The 22,168-nt window shown below is 61.6% G+C and overlaps 2 protein-coding genes across 5 annotated transcripts in view; both read left to right on the top strand.

The window, feature by feature from the left end:
- Positions 1-6,305, top strand: LOC112996863 (nuclear factor 7, brain-like). 2 transcript variants are annotated; one of them, XM_064521048.1, is made up of 7 exons: positions 1-78; positions 616-890; positions 1,325-1,420; positions 3,143-3,376; positions 4,089-4,123; positions 4,853-4,968; positions 5,085-6,305. In XM_064521048.1, exons 2-7 carry the CDS (start codon positions 618-620, stop codon positions 5,627-5,629), a joined length of 1,299 nt encoding a protein of 432 aa, XP_064377118.1. In that variant the 5' UTR covers positions 1-78; positions 616-617; the 3' UTR covers positions 5,630-6,305. The 2 variants fall into 2 exon arrangements, with proteins under 2 accessions (XP_064377118.1, XP_064377119.1); XM_064521049.1 differs by having other exon boundaries at positions 4,089-4,108.
- Positions 6,306-8,201: 1,896 nt separating this feature from the next.
- FLT4 (fms related receptor tyrosine kinase 4) overlaps positions 8,202-22,168 on the top strand; it is a 61,344-nt gene continuing 47,377 nt past the window's right edge. For 2 of the 3 annotated variants that reach the window (XM_064521051.1, XM_064521052.1), the window contains exon 1: positions 8,203-8,358. In XM_064521051.1, coding sequence (XP_064377121.1) covers positions 8,301-8,358 — 58 coding nt within the window. In that variant the 5' untranslated portion in view covers positions 8,203-8,300. Of the gene's footprint in view, positions 8,359-22,168 lie in introns of all 3 variants that reach the window. The other variant, XM_064521050.1, reaches the window with a different exon arrangement.

The raw sequence follows: 22,168 nt of genomic DNA on the forward strand, positions 1-22,168 counted from the left end.
CCGCGGGCGGGGCGGGGCGGGGCCGGGCTGAGCCGGAGGCTGAAAGTTGGGAGGCTCCGAGCCGGGGAGCGCGCGGCGGTACGGGGGGTGCCGGGCACACGGGGCGCTTGGGCTGTGGGGCCGCCCGGGGGGGCAGGGCACTGCACTGCACTGCACTGCACTGCACTGCACTGCATGGGGGGCAGGCAGTGCATGGGGCTGCAGGGCATTGCGGGGGTGCAGGCAGTGCATGGGGCTGCAGGGCGTTGCGGGGGTGCAGGCAGTGCATGGGGTGCAGGCAGTGGGGGGGTGCAGGCAGTGCATGGGGTGCAGGGCGTTGCGGGGGTGCAGGCAGTGCATGGGGTGCAGGCAGTGGGGGGGTGCGGCTTTGCAGGGCACTGCAGGGGTGCGCGGGGTGCAGGCAGCGCAGGGGGGTGCAGGTTTGCAGAGCTGGCTGGGGGTGCAGGGGGTGCCGGCAGCACGGGGGTGCAGGCACAGGGCCTGCCGCACAGGGCCCGGCCCGGCCACCGGGCCTGGGGCTTTACCCCGAGGCTCCCCAGCTTGCAAAGGGCCCCGGGTGAGGGAGATGGCCCTGGCAGCAGCGGGATGCTGAGGCCGGGGGCTGTGTGCCGGCAGGGATGGCCGGCAGGAGCCAGGAGCAGAGCCTGCGGGAGGAGCTGACCTGTGCCATCTGCTGCGAGCTCTTCACGGCGCCCGTCATGCTGGACTGCATGCACCACTTCTGCCGCGGCTGCATCCAGGCCTACTGGGCCCGGTGCCCCCACGCCGCCACCTGCCCCCAGTGCCGCCGCCAGGTCCCCGGCCGCCGCTTCCGCCCCCACTACCTGCTGGCCGGGCTGGCCGAGACGCTGCGGCGCTGCGGCACCGAGGAGCGCCGGCACGACACGCGGGTGAGCGGCACCGCCGGCCGGTCCCTCGCCTCCGCCCGTGTCTGCGCCTCTGGCTCCTTCCTTCCCTCTTCCTCCTCCTCCTCCTCCTCAGGCTGTTCGTCTCGCCAACGCTTTTCTTGCTCACGTTTGGCTCCCCGGCGGCTGGGCCCACATGGCCATGCAAGGCAGCCCGGAGCGTGCTGACGCTAAACCTTCTGCCAAGGGGTGTCCCAGCCCCATTCTGGAGCTCCCTGGCTTAAAAATTAATGTTTAATGTTGTAGAGTAGGAGAAATATTTCTCAAGCTGGTGCATTGAATGCTTTTCCCCTTGCTGCTTTTATGGGACATGCTGTTGCTTCCCCCCCGCAACGTCTGCCTCGGGCCCTGGGCTTGTTCCCCGAGTCGCAGCAGCGTGGTGCAGTGGTCTCCTCACCTTCTCCTCTCCGTCCTTGCAGAGGAACCTGGAAGACGCCCTGCAAGCCCGTCGGAGGGAGGTGGAGGACTTCTTGCAGAGGAAGCACGCGGTGCAGGAGGACATCTGCGGCCTGACGGTAACTCCGGGGCTGGGCTGTTCTCACGCAGCCCGATGGGGCGTGCTGGGCATCTGCCCTAGAGGTTGCACAGGAGCTTTTGATCAGTCGCTGCGATGCCTCTTCAGAAGGAAAGATGAATATCTCTAATCACAGTACTCATAAGCACAGTGCAAGAGTGGCCAAGGAGTGTTATTTATTGTATATTATTTATTAGTGCCCATTAAGCCTCCCTGAATCCTGTTACCTTCCTGATCTCTCTGCATCTGTTGCCCTGGGCTTGAGCCAGCCCGACTCTGCGTCATGGAGTGAAGTTTGCAGCTAGATGCACCCTTGCTCGGTCAGAGCTCTGTGGGTTAATGTTTGCAGAGGGTGTGTGTATCCACGTGTTGCAACTTCAGCTGAGATTTAGCTCAGCTTCCTGTAAAAGCGAAGTGAATAACTGCGCAGGGATCTGAACGGATTCCCCCACGTGTGTGCCAAAACCAATCACTACCGAGTATTCGGCGAAGGTGTTGAGGGGAGGCATTAAGTGCTGGTTTACGGACTGCGTTGGTGCAGCAGAGCCGAGACAGGACGAGAGGTGAGAGCTGCTGGCTGGGCTGCGCCGCCCGTCCTCGCCCTGTAGGGCTGCATCAGTGAGGGGGGTACCTTAAAAGCTGTAAAGCCTCCTGCGTGCCCGCAGGACAGGGCTGGCAGCAAAGCTGGGCAGCGGCTGTGTCGCCAGCACCATGCCTGGGTTCACGGTGACGCTCCGAGAGGATGCGGCGAGTCCCAGGGTTTCCCTGGGCTCGGGTGGTATTAGTGAAAAATTATTAGCAAATGTGCACGTGCGGCCAAAGTCCCATTGCAGGGGGAGAGCTAACCAGGAGGTGTCTGGAGTAAGGAAACAAATTACTGATTTGAATGGGGATTCCACGTACGTCCTTTGCGGTTCTGCTGTGGCTAAAACAGAGCAGCGGAGGGAGGCTGGTACCCTGGCTGGCTGCTGAGGCTCGAGATGTGATCTGGGCAAGGTGGGTTTCCTGCTGCTAGATAGGGACGTGTGTTTCGGCAAGAAAACAGTGAGGGCTGAGATTGCACTTGGAGATTAAGAGCTTAAAGATGCAAAAAAAGAGGGGAAAAAAAATCAATGACTGTCTCTTCTAAACAGGCAGGAAGGCAGTGAGAGCACCACAGGGTCGGCTGGCCAGTTAAACTGAGAGAAAAAAGTGAGCTCTGCAGAGAGCTGAATGTTTTTTTTAATCAGCCTGAACTGCAGAGATTAGCTGGCACAGCTACCCCGTCCCTCCGGGGCAAACAGGGGCCCTGCAAGCCTGAGGTGTTGAGGAAAAAAAGCAGCAAGTTACCAATATCAGGCAGCTCTGCCTGGGGTCTGGCACGACCTGAGATAAATCCTAACTAACCTCGGCTGCCAAATCTGCCCTCCGCAAGCCGAGGGGCACCAGCGCTGCAGACGAGCAAACTCCCGGTGGCGTGGGAGAGGGATGTGAGCTTGGCACGGCTGTACGCGGGGGGCTTTGGTTAAGGGGACTGGCCCATTGCTGGAGCTTGGTTTTCCCCATGGCTCTGCAGCTTTGAAAGTTGTTCTTGTGTCCCATTCTCCACCCAAAAAGCTGAGGGTATGTCTGAAAAATCTCCAGTTTCCCAGACTCTTTGAGCAGAGTCACTGGACCAGCCGTCTCGCACATCTAAGCGTGTTTTAGCTGCCAGACTCATCGTCTGCCTTTTGCCTCTGCTCAGAAGGTGTCGGGGGAGCTGCACTGCAAGATCCGAGCAGAATTCATCCGGCTTCATCAGATCCTGGAGGAAGAGGAGAGGGCTGTGTTGGCAGAGCTGGGCGAAGAGGAAGAGCGGTCACTGGCAAGGCTGCGCAGGGATGTCGGACGGCTGGAGGAAGGAATCTCGGAGCTGCAGAGGGACATAGCGCACATGGAGCAAACCCTGAGCAGGATGGGAGAGGGGTCGTTGCCAGAGGTAAGCCCGTTTGGCTGGCCTGTGCAGGAGGCAGGGGGCACTTCGGGATCTGAATTTGGGCTGGGGAGAACGGTTAAATGAAGGGCAGGCCCTTGGCCAGGCTGCTGTGCCAGCTGCCCCAGGGAGATTTGTGACTGAGGTGTGGCAGAGGATGAGGAGCTGGATGCCGCCTCTTCTGGCTTTGCTGTGTGGATTAAGTTGTGACGCGGGTGCGTCTCTGCCTGCTTCCCCAGCCCCAGCTGTACCTCGGGGAGATGTCGGCGTGCCTGCTGCTGGCAGCATCCCCTCTTCACTTCCTAGCAAAAGCCCTGGGGCACCGGGGGGATCCACAGCTGGCGAGTGGGAACCCCGTGGGGAGAGGGACTTGGCTGCGAGAGCCAAACCTGCAAGTTTGGCTGTCAGACGCGTGCTTCACCTGGAAGTTGCTCTCACCTCCACCCCTCCGGTTTATATTTCTGACACTTTAGAGTCTACAGGCTTAGCCACCAGGGAGGCAGCGATCTCTCAGACATAGTGGGTGTCGAGAGCCTTCCTCCTCCTCCCCTGCCACGTGAGCACCCAGCCAGATTGCCCTGGGGCAGGGGGTCCTGGCAGGCTGCTTTCCTTTCTCTGCTAAGTGACAGCAAGAAACAGGACAGGGAGCTTATTTGTGCAGCTGCATGAGAGTGCAGTGCACAGAGCGCCTGCTAATTCTCTCTGCTCCTCTTTGCAGGTGGAGAGCCTGGATATCAGGTACATGTCTGGCATGTAAGAAGCTGATTCTTTTTTCAGGAGCTTATCTCTGTCCCTGGCTGGGACTGTGTAGGGGAGGGATCTTATCTCCAGCTTTAAAAGCATCACAAATTGTTTGGCAAACTGCCGGTGTGGTGCCAGGTGGGAGCTGGTCCCCAGCACGTGCCGGATGCTCGCCCCGGGGAGCGTGCTCGTCGAGTCTGCCGGAGGGCGGAGGAGACGTGCACGTTGGGGTGAGCGCAAGAGCCAAGCCCGCTGCAAACGGGAGCAGGGCGAAAGCAACAGACCTTGCTTGGGTGCTTTAGTGTCTCCCTGCCCTCTCGTGGCTCAAGGGGCTGCAAAATCAACCCCAAGGTACAGGTTTGTCTGAGGCTGCAGCTGAGACACAGCTGGGCTCTGCAGCCCCGTGCCCAGCAGATGAGGCAGGCCAGGCTTGTTCGCTGGCGTGGGAGTCCCCTTCGGGTAGGACATGTACTGGGTGCTCATCAGCCGCGAGTCACTGCCCCCCGAGCAGTGCCACCGTGTCCACCCAGTGACACCCCGTCCTCTCAGAGCAGCTCTGCCCTGCGCTGAGTATCTCACCGGGTGTAACACCATGTCTGGGAGGGCAACCAGCCACCGCAGAGGCTTGTGTCCTGTTTTACTAAATCCTTTCTCGGTGGTGTGCTGTGGTCCCCGAGCGCTGTCTTCTCGCGCGCCTTGCTAACGGCGTGGTGGAAGGACCCGCTCCGCTCTCTTCCCCAGGCCCTCGGTGTGCGTCGAGACCCAGCCTGCCTTCAACCTGGAGCACTACCGGGACAGCCACGGGGGCCCCTTGCAGTACATCTTCTGGAGACGGATGCTGCGATCCATCTGCCCCGGTAAGTGGCTCAGTGCAAGAGATGGATGTGCCGGGGCGGCAGAGGGTGCTGGGGCCAGGAGCCCTCGGCAGAGGGAATACACAACCTGGAAAACACTCTGCTTGACTTCTCCGCAGCTCCCGATGCGCTCACCTTCGACCCCGAATCTGCCCACCCCAACCTGGTCTTCTCCAAAGACTTGACTGCGGTGACGGAGAAAGAAAGAGCCCGGCCGCTGCCCCGCAGTCCCCGGCGCTTCCAGCAGTGCGTGAATGTCCTGGGCTCGCGGGCCTTCGACAGCGGCCAGCACTACTGGGAGGTGTGGGTGGGCAGCAAGACCAAGTGGGACCTGGGGGTGGCAGCGGAGGCCGTGGACCGGGCAGCGAAGGTCAAGCTGTGCCCGGAGAACGGCTACTGGACGCTTCGCCTGAGGAACAAGACGGAGTACTGGGCCACCGCCACCCCCTGGGTGCGCCTGGCCCCGCGGCGGCCCCCCCGGAAGGTGGGGGTCTTCCTGGACTGCCGCGAGGGCACCGTGGCCTTCTTCGACGCCGGGGACATGTCTCACCTCTTCACCTTCCGGCGGGTCTCCGCAGAGAGATACTGCCCCTTCTTCAGCACCTGCTTCAGCGACGGGCAGGAGAACAGGGAGCCCATGCGCATCTGCCACCTGGCCCTGTGAGGACGGGGGAGCGGTGGCCCACGCGGGCCCAGGGGACACCTCTGTCCTGGCCAGCTCCTGTGCTGCTCCTGGCTGCTGTCGCTCCCTAGGAGCGTCCGGCCGCGGGAAGCACCTGGCTCCACGGGCTGCCCAGGGCCTGGGTGGCAGGCAGGGAGACCGGTCCTGCGCGCAGCCCCCGGTGACACCGGAGAGGCTCTCCGTTAGCTTCGGGCAGAGAGAGCAGATGAAGCTCACCCGCCTTGGGGCTCTGCCCTCCCTTCGCTGTGCTGTGGGCTGCCGATCTGGCATGTTGGAGAACAGCCCCTGACACCTGAAGGTTGCAGGGTTTGATAACCGGAGCTGCAGGACCAGCGCTGAGGGTGCTGCTGGCCCGCTCGTGGCTTCGCCACCGCGGCTCTTCGCGCTTGAAACCCGCAGGGAACAAGGAAAGCGTCCACGGAGCAGTGAGACCTGCTATCAGGTGCCTCCAAGAGCCAAGGACACGAGTGGCACCCGTGAGGGCCTGCATCTGCCGTGCACCGAGCACCGTCCCCGCTCGCCCGGGTGGTGACGTGCGCAGGACTTCCGAATCCAGCCAGGGGGTCTCCTGCACCGGGTGCACGTCTCCCGGGGGCCGCGGGACCAGCTCCCCCCACTCTAGCTGCTGTGTCACCATTAAAGCTCAGTGGAAAGGCCACGGCCTGCTGTACCGGCTTGTGTCTCGCGGGCTGCAGAGGACCCCGAGGGTGGGGGTATGGCATGATCCGGGGGGTTGCGGAGCAGCCCTGTGCTGCTCCCGTCCCTGATGTTTACTCCCCTCCACTCTCGGCCTGTTTTTCCCCGTGGGAAAACCCGTGGGCGTCTCAGCGACAGTGCTGACAGATGTGGGCCCTGGATGTGGCTGGCCAGCTGCGCCTCGGCCCCTCCTCATGCCCCCCATGGGCTTTCGGGATGCTTTTGGTCCCTGGACGGGGCGTACGTGGGGGTTCTGCGGTGCCCCCAGGCCGGGGAGAGGGAATGGGCCGCGGGGCGAGCGCTCGTGTGGGTCCCGCCGTTAGGTGGCAGCACGGACGGGCCGGTCCCCAGCCGGGTGCCAAATCTGGACTGCAGCGCACGGAGATGAGCGCTGCGAAGCCCTCTGGGTTTCGGGGGTGGGTGCCCCGCTCTCGGCAGCATGCTGTGGTTCTGCCGCCCGCGGGCCCCGGGCAGGGACCCCGTCCCGCCACCCCCTTCCTCGCCGGGCCCTCGCGTTCGGGGCGGGAGGTGGGTGCAGACGAGCGTGCTGAGGAGCAGGGATAAACCACAAATCCTCGCCGGGGAAGCGGTTAGAGCAGCGGCTGTGGTTTCCGTGGCAGGCTTCGGCGAAGGCTGGGCCTGTTTCCGTGGCGGGCTGGATGGCGAGGGCTGCTGAGCAGGCAAGGCCTTCTCGTGCCTCTTTGAAGCCGCGAGCACATGCTTCTCCTTCGGGCTTTCTTTTTTTTCCTTTTTTTCTTGGTGTCTGCAAATGGGCGTAATTAATAAACCTGCAAGGCACAGTGTGGAGCTGGGTGTATTCACACCGTCACCCCCTCGGTGCCCGCGATGGAGCTGCGTGCCTGCCCGGCCCGCCCGGCTGCGTGGCAGATGGCATCGCCCCGCGGCTCTTGGGAGGAGGTGGCGGCAGCTCCCGGCACCCCCGGCCACATGCCTGCGGGGTGAAGGACAACTCGAAACAGGGGAAGTGAGCGGAGCGCCAGCAGGGAGCAGCTGCGGGCCCCTGGCGGGAGGTGCGCGGGGAGCGGGGCTGCGGGAGGGCCACTGCCTCGGCGGGTGTGCACAGGCGTAGGGAAGCGGTGTGACTGTGGGTGCACATGCAGGCAGGTGTGAGATGTACGTGTGCAAGCGTGAGGGGTGGGTGTGCACGCTGGCATGAGAGGAAACTCGTGTGCATCCCACAGGCCTGAGGCAGCGTGCGTGCACACGAGCAAGAGGGCAGTGCATGGGTGTTTGCACGCAGAGGCAGGGTGGTGAGCGTGCACGCAGATGTGAGGAGGAACGCAAGCGCGCACAGATGCAGGGGGATGTGTACGCTTGCAGCACGGATGTGGGCACCCGCGCACACAGATGTGAGGGGATGCACGAGCTGCCCAGAGGCCTGGGGAGGAGGCACACCATGCCCTGCGGTGCAGGCGGGAGGCACTGCGGTGCGCACAGGTGCAGGAGGGGGATGCACGCGCAGGCACACGGGTGTCGGAGGGATGCGGGGGGGGGCAGAGGCACGCACACAGGTGCGGGGGGGAGGCACATGCACCCCCAGAGGTGCGGGGACATGCACATGCACATGCCGGTGTGGGGGGTGCACACAGCAGTACGGGGACATGCACACAGCAGTACGGGGACAGGCACACCGGTGCAGGGACACGCACACGCCGGTGCGGGGTTGCACACAGCGGCGGGCGCGGGCGGTGCCGACGCCCGCAGGTGCGGCCGCGGCCCGCCCCGCCCCGGCGCGGCCCCCCCGCGCCCCGCGACCCGGCGGAGGGCGGCGGGCGGCCGGGCGGGCGGAGGAAAAGGAAGCGGCCCCGGTGCTCCCCGCCCGCCGCGCGCGTCGCCGCAGCTGGGGCGCGGCGGGAGCAGAGCTCGGGCGCGGGGCGCTCGGCACCGCTGCGCTCCGCACCGCTCCGCTCCGCCGCGACTCGCCGCCGCCCCGGAGATGAAGAGAGTTTGCACGCTGCCCCTCTGGCTCTGGCTCGGCTTTGTCTCGGAGGCAGGTGAGCGGCGCCGGCCCCGGGGGCTGCCCGCCGGGGGGGCGGGCGGGCGGGCTCGCCGCTTCTGCCCTCGGCCGCACCTGCGGGGACGCGGCGCTGCCCGGCGGGGCTCTGCCCGGCGCCGCCGCTGCCGGCTCGCAGCCCCGACGGGCACCGGCGCTGCCCCGACGGGACCGCGCGGCGCCGCCGCCCGCTCCGCGCAGCTGGGGCCGTGCCGCGCCCCGACGGGCACCGGCGCCGCCGCCCGCGGGTCCCCGGCGGCCGGGCAGGGCCGGGCGGGCGCCGTCGCGGCTCCTCGCTGCCGCGCAGCGCCGGGCGGGAACGGGGACGGGGACGGGGCGCCGCGTCCTCTCTTCTGCTGCCCGCGGTGGCAGCGCGGCGGGGCCCGGGGCAGCGGTGGCCCCGGCGGGCTGTGCCCCGCGCCGGGTGGCTGCAAAACGCTCCCGCTGCCGTGGCGCTTCTGGGGCAAAAGGCCCTCGGGCAGGGGGCTGAATCCCCTGGCTGCAGTGTGGTCCGGGTGGGCGCCGGACCCCACAGAGGGATGGGGCTGCGAAGCCCCCCCGGGGTGCACAGCCCACATCGGGGTGCCGCACCAGCCTGGGCCCGGCGGGCCACCCGTGTCCCACCGCGTTTGGTTTCCCCGCGGCGCCTCTGCAGCCCCCCATGTGGGGCTCCGGGCCGTGGCAGTGGGGTGCTCCTCACTGTGGGTCCATGGGGACCCACCGAGCGGGTGCGGAGCAGGGAGCTGCCTTTGGTGCCAGGAGGCTGCAGGGAGGTGGCTGTATCTCAAGGGGTGCCAGGCCACCTCTGCCAGTGCAGAGCGGGCGCTGAGCCGGGAGGGAGCGACATGGGACGCTCGGCACCAGGCAGGAGCCCGGGGAGTGGGCACACGGGGCACCAGGCCCAGCGGCTCGGGCTGGGCGAGCTCCTGGTTGCGACAGCAAAGCACTGACAGCCCAGATAAGAGCGAGGCTGCCAGAAAAGTTAGTAACGCAAGAAGCTTCCAACATGGGGAGATGAATTTTGGGAGCATAAATAGAATTCGCTGTAACCTCAGCTCGGTGACTCACTGTCGCCGGCTGCGTTTGCTGCCGTCGTCGAAGCGAGCTTGCGGCAGGGCTGTGGGTCCGACCCGGCCCTGCCAGGAAGGGTACCAAGGTATGCTACGGGGACCGTCACTGGCAGAGGGCACAGCCAGGACAGGATCACAGGGAGCGCACGCGCGGGGAGCCTGCGCTGCCCCAAACACTGATGATTTGTCTTGTGTCTTGGGGACGAAGGACTCGCCGGGCTGTTGGACCTCAAGGGGAGCTCCGGGAGGCAGGGTAGAAATGGCCCTGCTGCTGGTGGTGTTGCGAAGAGAGCTGCAGCTGTTCAAAGCCCTTTTGTTAGCAATTTGTGAAGCATCTTGTAGCTGTTCCTCAGGTTCTTTCATCTCCCGGAGGTGCTGTGAGCTTTGCCTTGGGGAGACTCTGACCAACGCGCTGCTGCATGATGTGTGGGCCTAATCAGCTAAGGGTTGTGCAGAGCTTTGAAGCTCTCCAGTGCTGCCTGATTAGTGCAGCAAGGAAAGACGACACAGAGCTCAAGTGGGGGACACGATTTCTCAATACACAAAGTGTCCACAAATTCTTCAGTGCACCAAATCCCCATTCAACGTCTTCACAATGGGGTGCAAATACTTGTTCTCCCTGGAAGCAGGGACGTGGGTATGAGGTTGGTCCACCTAGAAGGTGTGAAGGTTCTTGGGATCGTGGGAGGTCTCTTCTGCTCTCGCTCTGGTTCGTGTGTGCTGGGGTGTTACTGTACCCTATTGCCAGGTTAAACGGGCCGTCGCAGAGGGTGCCCACCTCTTTCTGAGAGCGCGTGCGCTCTTGCTCTGTCCCGGGTTGGAAGTTCTCCATGGGATGCGTGGTGGACACGGGCTGCTCCCCTCTGCCTGGGACGGAGCAGCCGCAGTGCCACCCTGCGCGGGTGCTGTGGCGGGGGGCAGCCGGGGTGCATCTTGGAGTGACCCTTCGTGGATGGTACAAGGGAGTGTGTGCTCCCTGCCCAGCTCCCGCGGCTGCGGCGGGCAGCGGTGCTCTGCGCCAGGACGAGACTCGCCGCCCCGCAGCCGCGTAACCCCGGCAGGACGGCAGCTCGCCGCCGTGAGCATCGCCTCTTGGCAGGGCCGTGCTTGTGTAGGACGCGGGCCGATGGCGCCGGCCGGAGCCGCCTACCCTCCTTGAAGAGCGCGCGGGCCTCCCCCTGCCCAGGCGCTGCTCAGACGGTGCCAGCAGCAACATCGGGGTCTGCAGCTGGGATTCGCAGCAGTTGCTTTATTGCGAGTAATAAACCGGGGCCATTTCAACAACACCCTCTCAGGCGAAACCCCGGGAGCACGCAGCGAGCCCTGCTCTGGTTTAATCCAGCCATGCATTAGTGCTGAGCCAGGTCCAGAGCCGCGGGGGCGGGCGATGGGGGGGCTGCGTGCGACCCCCAGAGCGCTGCCGTGGGGGCGGCCGGAGCCTCCGTGCCCTGCTGCCTGTTTAAGGAGAAATTCGGATGAATGGGCTGTGATTACCACCCTGGGATTTGGCTGGCGCACGCGAGCCAGCGGCTCCGTGCCTGCAAAAACAGCCACGAGGATGTTTGTTGCTGAGCTGGATTTGACGTCTGGCCGGGGGACACACCCCCAGCGGCACAATGTCCCCGGCAGCGTGGGACGGGGACGGCCCCGTGCCGGCTGGGAGAGGGGGGCTACCTGCAGCATCGCCCCCCGCGCCGCCAGCCCCGGAGGGCTCGCGCGCACCCGCCGCCTCGCCGCCCCCCGGGCGCACGTTGTCCCGCCTGGCGCCTTCGGCGTGGGAAAGGCAGGTGTTCCCGGCCGGCCCGGGAGGGAACTCGCTGTTCCCGTGTCCTCGGGGCAGTTCCTGGGGAGGGAAAGGGAGAGCGGGATCCCACGGGAATGGGCAATGGGCCCAGTGGCGAGGGCTGCAGCGCTCCAGGGGGGTCCACTGCGCTCGGGGCGCTTCTTTGCAGAGCTGCCATGGAGCAGAAGGGCTCGTGGTGGCTCCTTGGCTCCACACGGCTTCGGGGAGCGGAGCGGGCCCTGGAGACGGCGCCCGTCTCCCCCGCCTTTCCCAGCCGCTCGGGCTCACGCAGCGGAGGTGTCTCCAAACACGTGTCTCAGCCTTGGCTGGCTTTCGAGGCGGCTTCGGATCCAGGCTGTCGGATGGAAACAGCACCCAGCGATAGGGACGAGGTGGGGGGACACGTCACCCCCGGTTTGGGGGAAGGGGAAAGGTGCAATAAGCTGGGGGTTGTGGGGATGCCCCAGGGCGTCCTACAGATGTGGGGAGAAGCAGAAAGCTCCACAGTGGCCAGACCCTGCAGCCTGACCCCGTGCGAGGAGGGTGGTGAACAGGAGCGGACGAGCAGATGTTTCTGCATGAGCGAGGACTGAGCATGGCAGGGCTTTGCAGTAGAGGTCTACAAGATCATGGCTTGCCTGGATAAGTCTGTTGGTGGCTGGTCCTCGTGGTGGGAGGATGGGGGCATCCTGGGGGCTGACAGGGAGCTAGGTTGGCCGGTGCAATAGGGAGGTGGCCAGGGACACGGGCCACAGCCAGCGGTGAGGCGAGGTGCAGGGTGACCCTGCCATGGGGCGAGGAGGCGTGCGGAGGTGCGCAGGGCACGGCTGCCAGCCAGAGGAGCCCAGAGACCGGTCTCGTCGTGACCTCCTCCGGTTAGCACCTCGCAGCCACCTGGGACGCCTGGCTCCCTGGGTCCCCCAACTGCAGGGACAGCTCCTGCAAACCTCCACCTGCGCAAGGAGCCCATGGGTGGCCCACAAAAGCGTCCCATGTGAGCTGGGTGAGATGCCAAAAGCTGGTGCCACCACCCTGAAGACCATGACCTGCCTGGAGCATGCAAGTGACATCTCCTGTTGGGGACAGAAGCTGAACCTTTGCTTTGGCCCAGAACTGGAATTATCTTTTGTCCTTCATTAGCAAAAGAAATACTGCTGCAGCTGCACTGGCATCTAGTGACTGGTTAAATCAATTCCAGGGTTTTATTGCCTCTGGCTATCCCAGACCTTTGTTTCTTGTTTCACGCTGTTAAAAGGGAGGGTTAGCTGGATCCCAGGGGGGCCTTTTTCTCTCTGGTCAAAACAGTTCTGATGTTTTCAGCACAAAATATTACTGCCCATCTGCGTTGCCTCATTGTTAACGCAAAATAGTGGAAGTGGAGATGGCCTGTGGTCAAGTTGGCTAGGAGGTGAGGGCCCACGCCGCCAAAGCCCCACATGGCCACTTGTTTGTTCAGCAGCCTTGGGCAAATTGCTTAGCCTCTGGGTCCAAATTCAGCCCGAGGAGGTGAAAACCTGCAGCCAGCGGCGAAACTCCTGCTGAGTTTTAGAAGCTCTCGGTATTCAGCGGGGAGTCTATCCTGGCATCGTTTCAGCACCGAGGTAGCAGAGACAGATTTCAGCCGGTGACTTGGATTTCACCTTACAACTTCTCCTGTGCGCTGACTGTTTTCCTTGCTGCGTTTCTGCCCCCTCCTTCCGGGGCAGGGAAGTCCAGCTCGGGCTCGGCGGGCCAAACCTGGAGGTGCTGCGCGATGGATGTCATGTGCTAATGAGCGAGGATTAGTTTAGGGGGTCACGCGGAGACTCCCAACTGGTGAAACGTGCAGCACGGGGTGGCAGGGAGAGGCAGTGGATGCTCCACGTGGGCATCGTGGTCTCCATCTCCTCGGCTGAGCATGTAATAACCGCGTTGCCGCCTGTGCGGTCGGAGGCAGCGAGCGCCCTCGGGACACCCACGAGAAGGGCCGTGGGAAAGCGCCAAGCAGGCTGCGGTGCCTCCTGGTCTCTCTCCCTGATCGTGGATGGGCAGAGCCCCGGAGCGAGCGGAGGTGACAGGGAGAGATGAGTTTTACTTGCCTGCAACAGCAGGTCCAGAGCTGGTTAAAACTCTTGGCAGAGCCTGGAAAGCCACCTTAGAAAGAGCAGGCTCGATCCTGCCCCCAGGCAGCCTGAGTGCAGGTGGTGGAGGAGGAAAGCAGCTAAGTGATGCTCTGGGGACCCATTGCTGCGGTGTCCAGGTGTAGACGCCCACCCGCGTGCAGGCTCGGAGGGATTAAGCCTTCTCCTGGCTGCGGCTGCGTTCGCTGGGCGAAAGCCAGCCGGTGTGCCGGAGTCCACCGCGTTGGTCCGTGGCCCCGGCGGCAGCACCAGAGGCGGTGACGCGATGCCCGAGGGCTGGGTGCGCGGCAGGCCGCCCCGGGCAGGCTCTCGCGGGGCCGGCACAGCCCCGTGGGGCGCCGGGGAAGGGTTAAGTGAAGATGAGCGGTGCTGATGCCAGGCACGGTGTCCAGGTTCTCCCTGGCGGAGGTCAGCGGTGGTTCATGGGAAAGGAAAAATTGGCAGCTGGGCCGGATGTCCCTGCATTTCCCCTCTTCCTGCAGCCGCCTGAACGACGTTCCTTATTTAGCTTTCCTGACGGACAGGAGGAATCCGATGGCGGAAACTGTCACTGCCTGATAACAGCTCAGGGACCCCTTTATGATGGGCGGCACGGCAGGGAACGGGGCAGCTCTCGCTCTCCGGGAGGGGAGACGGCGGGCCGCTGGGGCTGCCCTTTGCACCGCGTTTCCATGGGCAGCGCGGGGCCGCTCCGGGGCTGGGGGTAGGGAGCGAAGGGCCTTCGCAGCCCTTCCCTTTGCGCCTCTTAGTGTGCGGCCCGCTCCGTGCTATTTAAAAGCCTCTCAAGGCCGAGGAGCAATGGCATCTTGTTTTGCTGCTGTTCTTTTCCTCTCTTTTTTTCTTCTCTATTTGGTGAGGTATCGACGCTGGTATCTGGGCTGGTGGAAAGGACCATGCACGGGGAGCGGGGAGGAATGGTGTGAAGCTGCCTGGTCAGGTCCATGGCCAGGCGAGCTCTCTCCTCACTCGTGGAAAGGACGTGATGCGCAGCTGGGGTGCATTGGCCGGAGCTGAGGTCTCCTCTCCCAGGAGCCATGCACGAGTACTGGCACAACGGCCCGTCCAGGGACCAGCTGCCACCCAAGGATGCTCCAGCCCAGCAGATGAACCTCGCAGTGGGGATATTACAGCATGTTTTATTGCCCCCAGCTTTATCCCCAGAGAAGATTGGCTCGGAGGCTAGCGAGATGCATTCTCATGTATGTACCCATGGTGACCAGCCCCAAAACCACAAAAGGTCCCAAAATACAGCCTGTGTTTCAATGTATCCATTGATTTTTATCTTGCATCTGTGGAGGCCACAGGGCTGCTCTCATACCAGCAAGAGCATTGTTTCCATCGTAGTTTGTGTATTTAGAAAGGGCAGAATGTACAGAGAGACTTTTATTTTTTTTAAGAGCGAGCCCTAAGTAAAATAGCCAGAACCGTTGGACCGGACCTCCGCTACCATTCTTGGTTGTACTCTGCTGAAGACAGTGTGATGCACGGGCTGGCGTCGCTGTGCTCTGTGCTGGGGATGGGGAGCTGGGTGGCACGGGGCTTGCACGGACCTGTGCAGCGGCCATGCTACAGCCGCATAGCCCCGAGATCTGCTCAGAGGGTTTCTTGTGCCCCAGGGTGGTTAGGGCTGTGTGCTCTAACACGCATGCCTGACTGCTTCAGCTTTAGCTGAGCAATGTTAAAAATCTCCCTGCGAGATGAAAGGCCCGGGCAGAAACTCGTGGGAGCTGTTTCCGTGCTCTGAGCAATCCCCTATCTCCACCAGGTCATCTGCCCAAGCACCTACGTGTTGCAGGATCAAGGTTTAGGTCACCCAACTCTTCATTCCCTTCATACCACGCGACCGAACGCTTCTCACTTCAGCTAAGTTCAAACTCCACCTGTATTTGCTTTCCCTGATAGGTGGCCCAGGCAGGGAGATTCATGCGAAGGGAATTGCTATTGCCAAGGCTGGTTGAGGAAGCCGGTTGTGAGTCTGTACGTAGCCGTGCCGCAGGCGTGCGCGGACTTGGCTGACTTGGGGGGAGAGCAGGAGACCCCAGCCCCTGCTCTGCAGCTCGGGTGGCCGCGCTGGGGATGAGGCACCTGGGGGGCTGTGGTCAGCCCTTGGTTAATGGGGCCTCGCATTCCCCCGGGCACTTTGAGGCAGAAAAGGAAGCAAAATTCATAGCGCGAGTTATTTGTTTAGGATTGTTCACGCATCGCTTACGCTGCGGCTTCCTGCAGGGATGCGCCGTCACCGCGAGCCGCGCGGCTTCCTGCCGCACTTTCCTGCTGCAGGAGTCACCTCACCTGGCCCTGGCCACCTAAAAGCATAGCGCGTGGTCCACGCCAGCCGCCTCCGCGGTCAGCGGGGAGAGAAGGGCTTTTTTGGAGACGGTCCATCCCATCCTCAGACGCCCGTGTGGATCGGCACCGGCTCGCGTCCCAAGGCCGGCAGGGCCCCTCTGCGGGGCAGCGGGTCCCACGGCGTTCTGCCCCGCTCCTCCTCGGCGGCTGCGCGAGGGGGTGGGCATGGGCCAGCCACCGGCAAAACGAAAGAGGAGCTGCGAGAACCAAAACAAGCGATGGCCCCGGTCTCAGGAGATGTGGCCGGGAGGCGGCTGGGAGGTAGTGAGTGGTATCGTGTGGAGTGAGGAGCAGACAAAGGAAGGAAGTTTTTATTGCTGGGCCAAATCCTGAAGTCCTTTGGTTTTATTTAGGCTAATGCCTCAATGACTTGAGCAGAGCCTGGTGTGAGTTAAGTGAGGAAAAGGGCTGCAGGGTCTGGCCCCTGGGCAATTGCATCATGCAGGGACTTTCTGGAGCTCTGCAAGCTCCTGCGGGCTTTCCTCTGGCCTGGGTCGCTGTCACCTTCCTTTCGGGGAAGGCAAAGCGCTCGTCCCGCCAGCGGGATAACGGCGAAACCCGCAGCTCGGCCACGGGAGGACTTCTTTGGGCACAGCACCCTCCCACGAGGGAGCTGGGGACACGGAGTTAGGAGCAAGTCTGTTGGCTCACGGAGGTGCATCTGGACCTTCATGAGCCCCAGGAGATCCCTGGGAGGCTCTCAGGTACTTCCCTCACTTTCCACGTTACAGCGGCACGCAGGCTCTCCACGAGGCAAGGGAGTCTGTAAAAGACGTACCGCTTTTGCGTGTCCTCCAAAAGAGCTGCGCAAGGCTCACGGCTGCAGAGCAGAGCCTGGAAAACCTTCCCGCGGTTTCCCAGCGTGGAGAGGTGCGTGGGGCCCGCACCCACGCAGGGCAGCTGGCGCTGGGCTCGTCTCTCCCCCTGCATCTCCTTCTCCCCACTTCTGCAACCCAGGCTCCTGCCAAGGTGGGTGGTGGTGTAATGACTTAAAAATATAAATACTGACAAAAGTGAGGGTAAAGTCGATAGTTTCCATGGACAACAGTAAATCGTGATATTTGCCAAGGAAGGAAGGTTGGACATGAAGGGCGATTTATACTCTGAATTGGGACCTGCCAGCTCAGAGCGACAGCAGTGAGCAAAATCGCGTCCGATGTAGGCCAGGGCGCGGGGCGCCCGCAGAAATCCCTCCTGTACATGCGAGTTGTCTTCGCCTGAGCACAGTCCCCAGCAAGGGCAAGTTTGGCGCAAGCATCGTCATCCCTTCACCGCTCCACAGTGCCCGGCCCGCGGGAGGCTGAGGGTGGACGTCTCGCAGCTCATCCCAGCAGCACCGGGGCCCGCTGCAATGCAGGACGCTCCCGCGAGAGCGGGGTGACGGACTCATTTGTGCTGCGAAAACCACCGAGCTGCTGGGCGAGCAGCACAGGGCCCTCGTGCTGGGACAAAGCACGGGGGAGGCAAAAGCCTCGCCTATGAATGGGTTTGCCCAGCGATGGGCTTATAAAGCAATTTAACTAATCTAGTGTGAACCTGGGGCTGATGACTGCTAATTTGGTGCACCAGCTGTTGCTGAGCTGTCCCTGTGCTGCTGTGTCTCGGTGCTGGCTCCAGCAGCCCCCACGGTGCTGGGACGGGGTCCTTCCTCCCCGCCTCTCGTCCCCGTGCCACGATGTCCCTGTGTGCAGGCAAAGGGGAGCCACCACATCCCCCGTACAGCCCCGCTCTGGGTGCCCAGGCTCAGGTCCTGGTACGTGCCCACCCACGCGATAGTGTCGCAGTGGTGTTTTTGCGCTCGGCCAGGTAGACCCACCACATTTGGTCTGGTGCTGCAAGGACTAACAGTGGCAACCAGGCACACGTGGGTAGCTTGGTGTCACAGGGAGCCTCAGGCCGCTTGTTACATGGGCCAGATGTGCTCTGAACAGCTGGTGGGATATATGCTTTTGGGTAGGCTCTCCTTGCTCAGGAAGATGAAGGACAATAAGGAGGTTGAGTGAAGTTTAGAAAGGTTCCTCCTGGGGTAGGGGAGGGCATAAGCGATGCCTCTGAACAGGACAGTCAGACCTGTCCCAGCGCAGTTAGTAGCGGTCGCAGCCGTCCCCTGCCCACGTGCCCCCATGCGTGGGCTGTCCGAGCGGCAGTGTCACGAGCCACCTTGCAGTCGGAGGCTGCGGACGGGCGCCTGCTTTTCCGGTTGCCACGCAGCAGAAGCGGTTATCGCAGACAGCTCTCGTGGGCACGCTGGTTGCCAGGCTAGTGCACACCCGGCAAAGACCGTCCCTCCAGACAGACTAACCCACCTCCAGCTCCCGTGTTCAAGCCCGAGGCAGTTCAAACACGTGAGGATGGGTTTTGAAGATGCCTGGACCTCCTGTGTTGGGGAAGGGGAGAGGAACCTGTTTGGTGACATCGATCATCCCAGCGTGACGCCCGGCGCTGTGGTGCCCAGCACTGCTGCTGTGTGGTGGCAGGATGAGGTCTGCAGTCGCCACGCTCAGCATTTCATGGTATTTATCGCCCCTCCTCACCCACCCTTAGCTGCTTAGACAAATAAAGCCTAACGCTGCCTGAGGCAGTTAATCCCTGGCTCTCCAGCCTCCTAGCAATAACAGGACCTGGGTGGCATTTTGAAGAACGTCCTGGGGGAGAGGGGGAGCGCCGGCATCTATCTTTCATACAGCGGTGGAGATGCAAGCCTGCCTTCATCACAGATAAGCAGCGTTGGCCGGGTTAAGCTCCCGCTCAGGGGTTATAGCTGCGATGGGAGGCAGGAGGCTCCGCACGGCACTGGCCCCACCGTAACCTTTGCTGAAAGAAAAACACTCCTTAATACAATGGTAGATTTAAAATAAATAAAAAAATAAACAGGGCCCCATCTGAACTTGGGAATCCTGTGTGGTCACCCCCCGCAGCAGCGGCCTGCAGCTCTGAGCACGAAGGGTCTTGCCGTAACCAAACAGGGACGGCCGAGAAAGTAGGGCAGCGCTTAAACCAGTGCCTTTTTTGTCCCTCAAGCCTGATGCAGAAGAGGGACTTCTCCCCAGCAGGGAGCATTTCCCTGCTGCTGCCTGCCTTTCTCGCCAAGGGCATCGCGGTGCCACTTGGACCAGGGTGCAGAGAGACAAGTCGTGCAAAACCCAGGGAGCCCCGCGGCAGTTGTCCCCCAGAAGCAACCTCCCTGTCCTGCCCCACGGGTCTTGCTGAGCCTCTTCCACCTTCCTGCTGCCTGCAGCACCCCTTCCCCAGGAGCTCCTTGGCCACCCTACTGGGCTGGCACCCGCCTGCCTGCGTTGCTCAGCTCCAAACCACCTTTATCCCTTGCTGCTTCAGCTCGGGCCAAGCAGAGCTGGTTCACATTCCCAGGTGCTCTGTGCCCAGCTCGTTACAGTGCAGTTGCGCAGCCCTGGCCAGCCCGCTGGCTCTCCCCGTGATTTTAAAGTCCCGTGGCGTGTTGTCTCTTTAGCACGGCTTCCCCCCTGTTATTACTTGTGCTCCTGAGGTGGAAGTCATTAGCATATGTGAACGCTTCCTTCCCGTTGCGTCTGGTTGCGTGCTCTCCCGGCCGAGCTGCCTTGCAAGGGAAGCACCTTGGAACGGGAAAACAACAGTCGACTGCTGAGTATTTGTAGGAAAGTAACTGTGTGTTTATGAAAAACTGCAACCCTCTTATAAGCCCTTTTAAAAAAAGCAGTATAAGGTGTTTTAGCAGTAGAAGGTGTTTTAGCTTGCTGGCCTCCAAATAGCACCAAAGTCCGATCTTACAGTTCAGGCTGGATGTTTCACTGTAGGAACCCTGCTGCGATATGCAAAGTGTGACATTTCCAACTCAGCGTTGCTTGGAAGGGAAATAACTGAGTTTCATATCTGCACGAGGGGTGTTATGAGGAGGTGGGGAGAGATATCCGGGCAGATGTTGCACAGCCAGCTAATCTCAAATGACGTGAGTGCCCCGACGACACACTTTGGCTCTGAGAGCTGATTATCATCTCCGAATGCAGCAGGGCCTGGCCTGCTGTCACAGCTCCGTGCCAAGAGAAACGGCGCTCGCAGCTTGCCCCCGACACCCCGGGGCTGCGCGGCTCCGTCTCGGAGTCTCTCGGCCCAGTGGGGAGCAGCAGGATCGCTGACCCGAGGGTGAGGAGCAGCTCGCGCTACCCTGCGTGGGAGGAGAGCCTGGCCACACTCTTATCTGGAGCGCGTTCCTCTTGGGGATCCCGCAGAGAGCAGAGTAAGATTTTTATTAACCGCATCAGTGAAGGCTCCAGGTTTGGCCAGCTCCAGCTGCTTTTAAGGATGGCAATGAGCCTAGCAGCGCTGTGTTTTCCAGGAGGGCTGAAATTTCTTGCTGGCACCTACGTTGCTGTAGCTGCATTCACCCCGGGGAGCCATGCCTCCCGTCCCACTTGCGCAGATGCCAGGAGGGCTCTCGGATCTCCAGCAAGCGCTTAGAGCTCTTCCAGCAGCCCGCTTTGCTTGTGCACGTCTGACCTCTTACCTGAGGTTTCCTTCCTCTGCCGCTACCTCTGATGACTAACTAGGCTTTGAAGAGCGTATGCCTGTGATCTTCCTGCCTCCGCTTGCCGTCCGCCCCTGCCACAGTCAGCAGAAGAGGTTGTGCAGATGCGAGGTGCGCACGTGCGGGCGTGCATGCGAGGAGCCGGGAGGAGGGTCCGCCTGCTCCAGCTCCCCAGGCAGCAGTTCCCTCTCATGCCTGTGACCACGCTTCCCTTTAGTTTTTTATTTTCAGATCGTACGTGATGCTTGAAAACCCTGCTTTGGTGATCGGGGAGTTAAAATTCCTCCTGTTCTTTGCTTGCACATCTTGCTTTTTGGCACCTTCCTCACCTAATGTAGCTCTTCTTTGTTCTCCGTTATCTTTCATTATAAGCAATAAGAATTCCTCCTTTCTTGAGTATTTTTTGTCCAAGTCTCTTCACCCCAAGCTGCCCGGTTGCTGCTGACCTACCCTGCGTGGCTCAGCCAGGGATGGAGGTGCAGGGAGGCTGCACCTGGCCCAGTCTCGCAGAAGGCCTGGAGCAGATGCAGAATTGGATCCAGCTTTCCCAGGGCCATGATAATCATCTAATTGCAAGGCTGTTTTTTTCCACTTATCCTGTTGATCAGCCTCTCTCACACTCAGCAGTTGGAGATCAACTTGAGGATGGGCCACACTGCAAAGGAGAGCAGGCATTGCCAACTCCAGGGCAGCTGTTGGTTTGAGGACTTGGCGTTGATTTTAATTTACAGCTAAGCTGCAAATATCTGGATGCAAGCTCCAGCACGGAGGAGCAGGTCTTTTCCACTTGGCATGGTGCCTCGTAGTCAAGCTGCGTGGCTCCCAGGCCCCACGGAAGTGGCCCAGCATGGGCAGCCAGGCAGCAGCAGCCCAAGTAGGAAGCAGGCAGGCTCTGCCTCTGCGTCTCCCATCAAGTCAGGTGCCAAGGCCTCGCTGAGCTTGAGCTCAGTTTCCCCTGGCAAATCTGCCATTCTCCTCAAAGGGAGTCTGAGCAGGGACTCTGGGAACAAGGTTGTGAATGAGATGAAGCTGATGATGGCAAACCTTGGGGTGTGCAGATGCTTTGATCTCCTCTCCACCGTTTCTCAGGCTTTCTCTTCCTTTGCGTCCGTGTGGAGGGGCCCCGGAGCTGCCGGTTGGAAACTCCTGCCCTGGGGTTTGTGAAGATGAGCAGCTCAGGGCTGGACAGGGTCCTGCCTCAGCATGGGCACCTAGGGACTCCGGAAGGAGGATGAGGCACGGACAGGCAAAGAGCGCTCCTGCCCGGTGCACCCTCCCTCTTTTGGCAGTGGGTGTTCTGGGGGCTTCTAAGCCCGCGTGTTTCACCCACATCGCTGTGTGTAGTAGTTGGTGGCAGACTTGTCCTCCAGGAGCTCACCCCATCCCTTTGGCTATTTTTGGCTTTTTTCTGCGTCCCACAGTGTTGATACCACAGTTTAGCAGAGATGCATGAAAACGTATGCTGTCTGCTGCCTCGTAATTTCGTCAGGTACATGGTGAGAAGCAGTGAATAATAATTTCCTTTAGTGGCTCGCCCTTTGTGGTTTTATAGGCTGTCATTTCTTGTCAGTGTTTGAAGAACTCCAGTTTATTGGTCTTTCCTTCTCTTTGTGATAATCCTTATTTCAGTCCCTATATTTGGGGGCCCAGGGGAGGAGAAACCAGAATGGCAAGCGCTATTGGAAATGATGGCACATCCTGGACGTACATGATAGCACAGTGATAGCAAAGGAGGGGAGGACAGAGTGGAGATACCAGACCCACTTGCCTTTTCCACCACCGGTGAGCTGGCATTCACAGAGGACTCCCGGCTCTTCCTGGGCAGTTGCCGCCTGTGCAGGGCTTGGTCCCGTATCTAAAGTTAGGGCTATTTTCCCCCCATTTTCACTTAGCAGCAGTATTTCCTCCCTTCACTGCTACTGCTCAGTCCCATTTCCTCACCGAGTCCATCCTCTTATATCTATTTT

Source organism: Dromaius novaehollandiae, chromosome 15 (genome assembly GCF_036370855.1).
Source record: "Dromaius novaehollandiae isolate bDroNov1 chromosome 15, bDroNov1.hap1, whole genome shotgun sequence".
Classification (NCBI taxonomy): domain Eukaryota; kingdom Metazoa; phylum Chordata; class Aves; order Casuariiformes; family Dromaiidae; genus Dromaius; species Dromaius novaehollandiae.

Coding starts and splice junctions, on each gene's coding strand:
- LOC112996863 (XM_064521048.1), top strand. CDS start 618: ATGGCCGGCAGGAGCCAGGAGCAGAGCCTGCGGGAGGAGCTGACCTGT. Junction 3,377..4,088: donor GAGAGGGGTCGTTGCCAGAG/GTAAGCCCGTTT, acceptor TCCTCTTTGCAG/GTGGAGAGCCTGGATATCAG. Junction 4,969..5,084: donor GCTGCGATCCATCTGCCCCG/GTAAGTGGCTCA, acceptor ACTTCTCCGCAG/CTCCCGATGCGCTCACCTTC.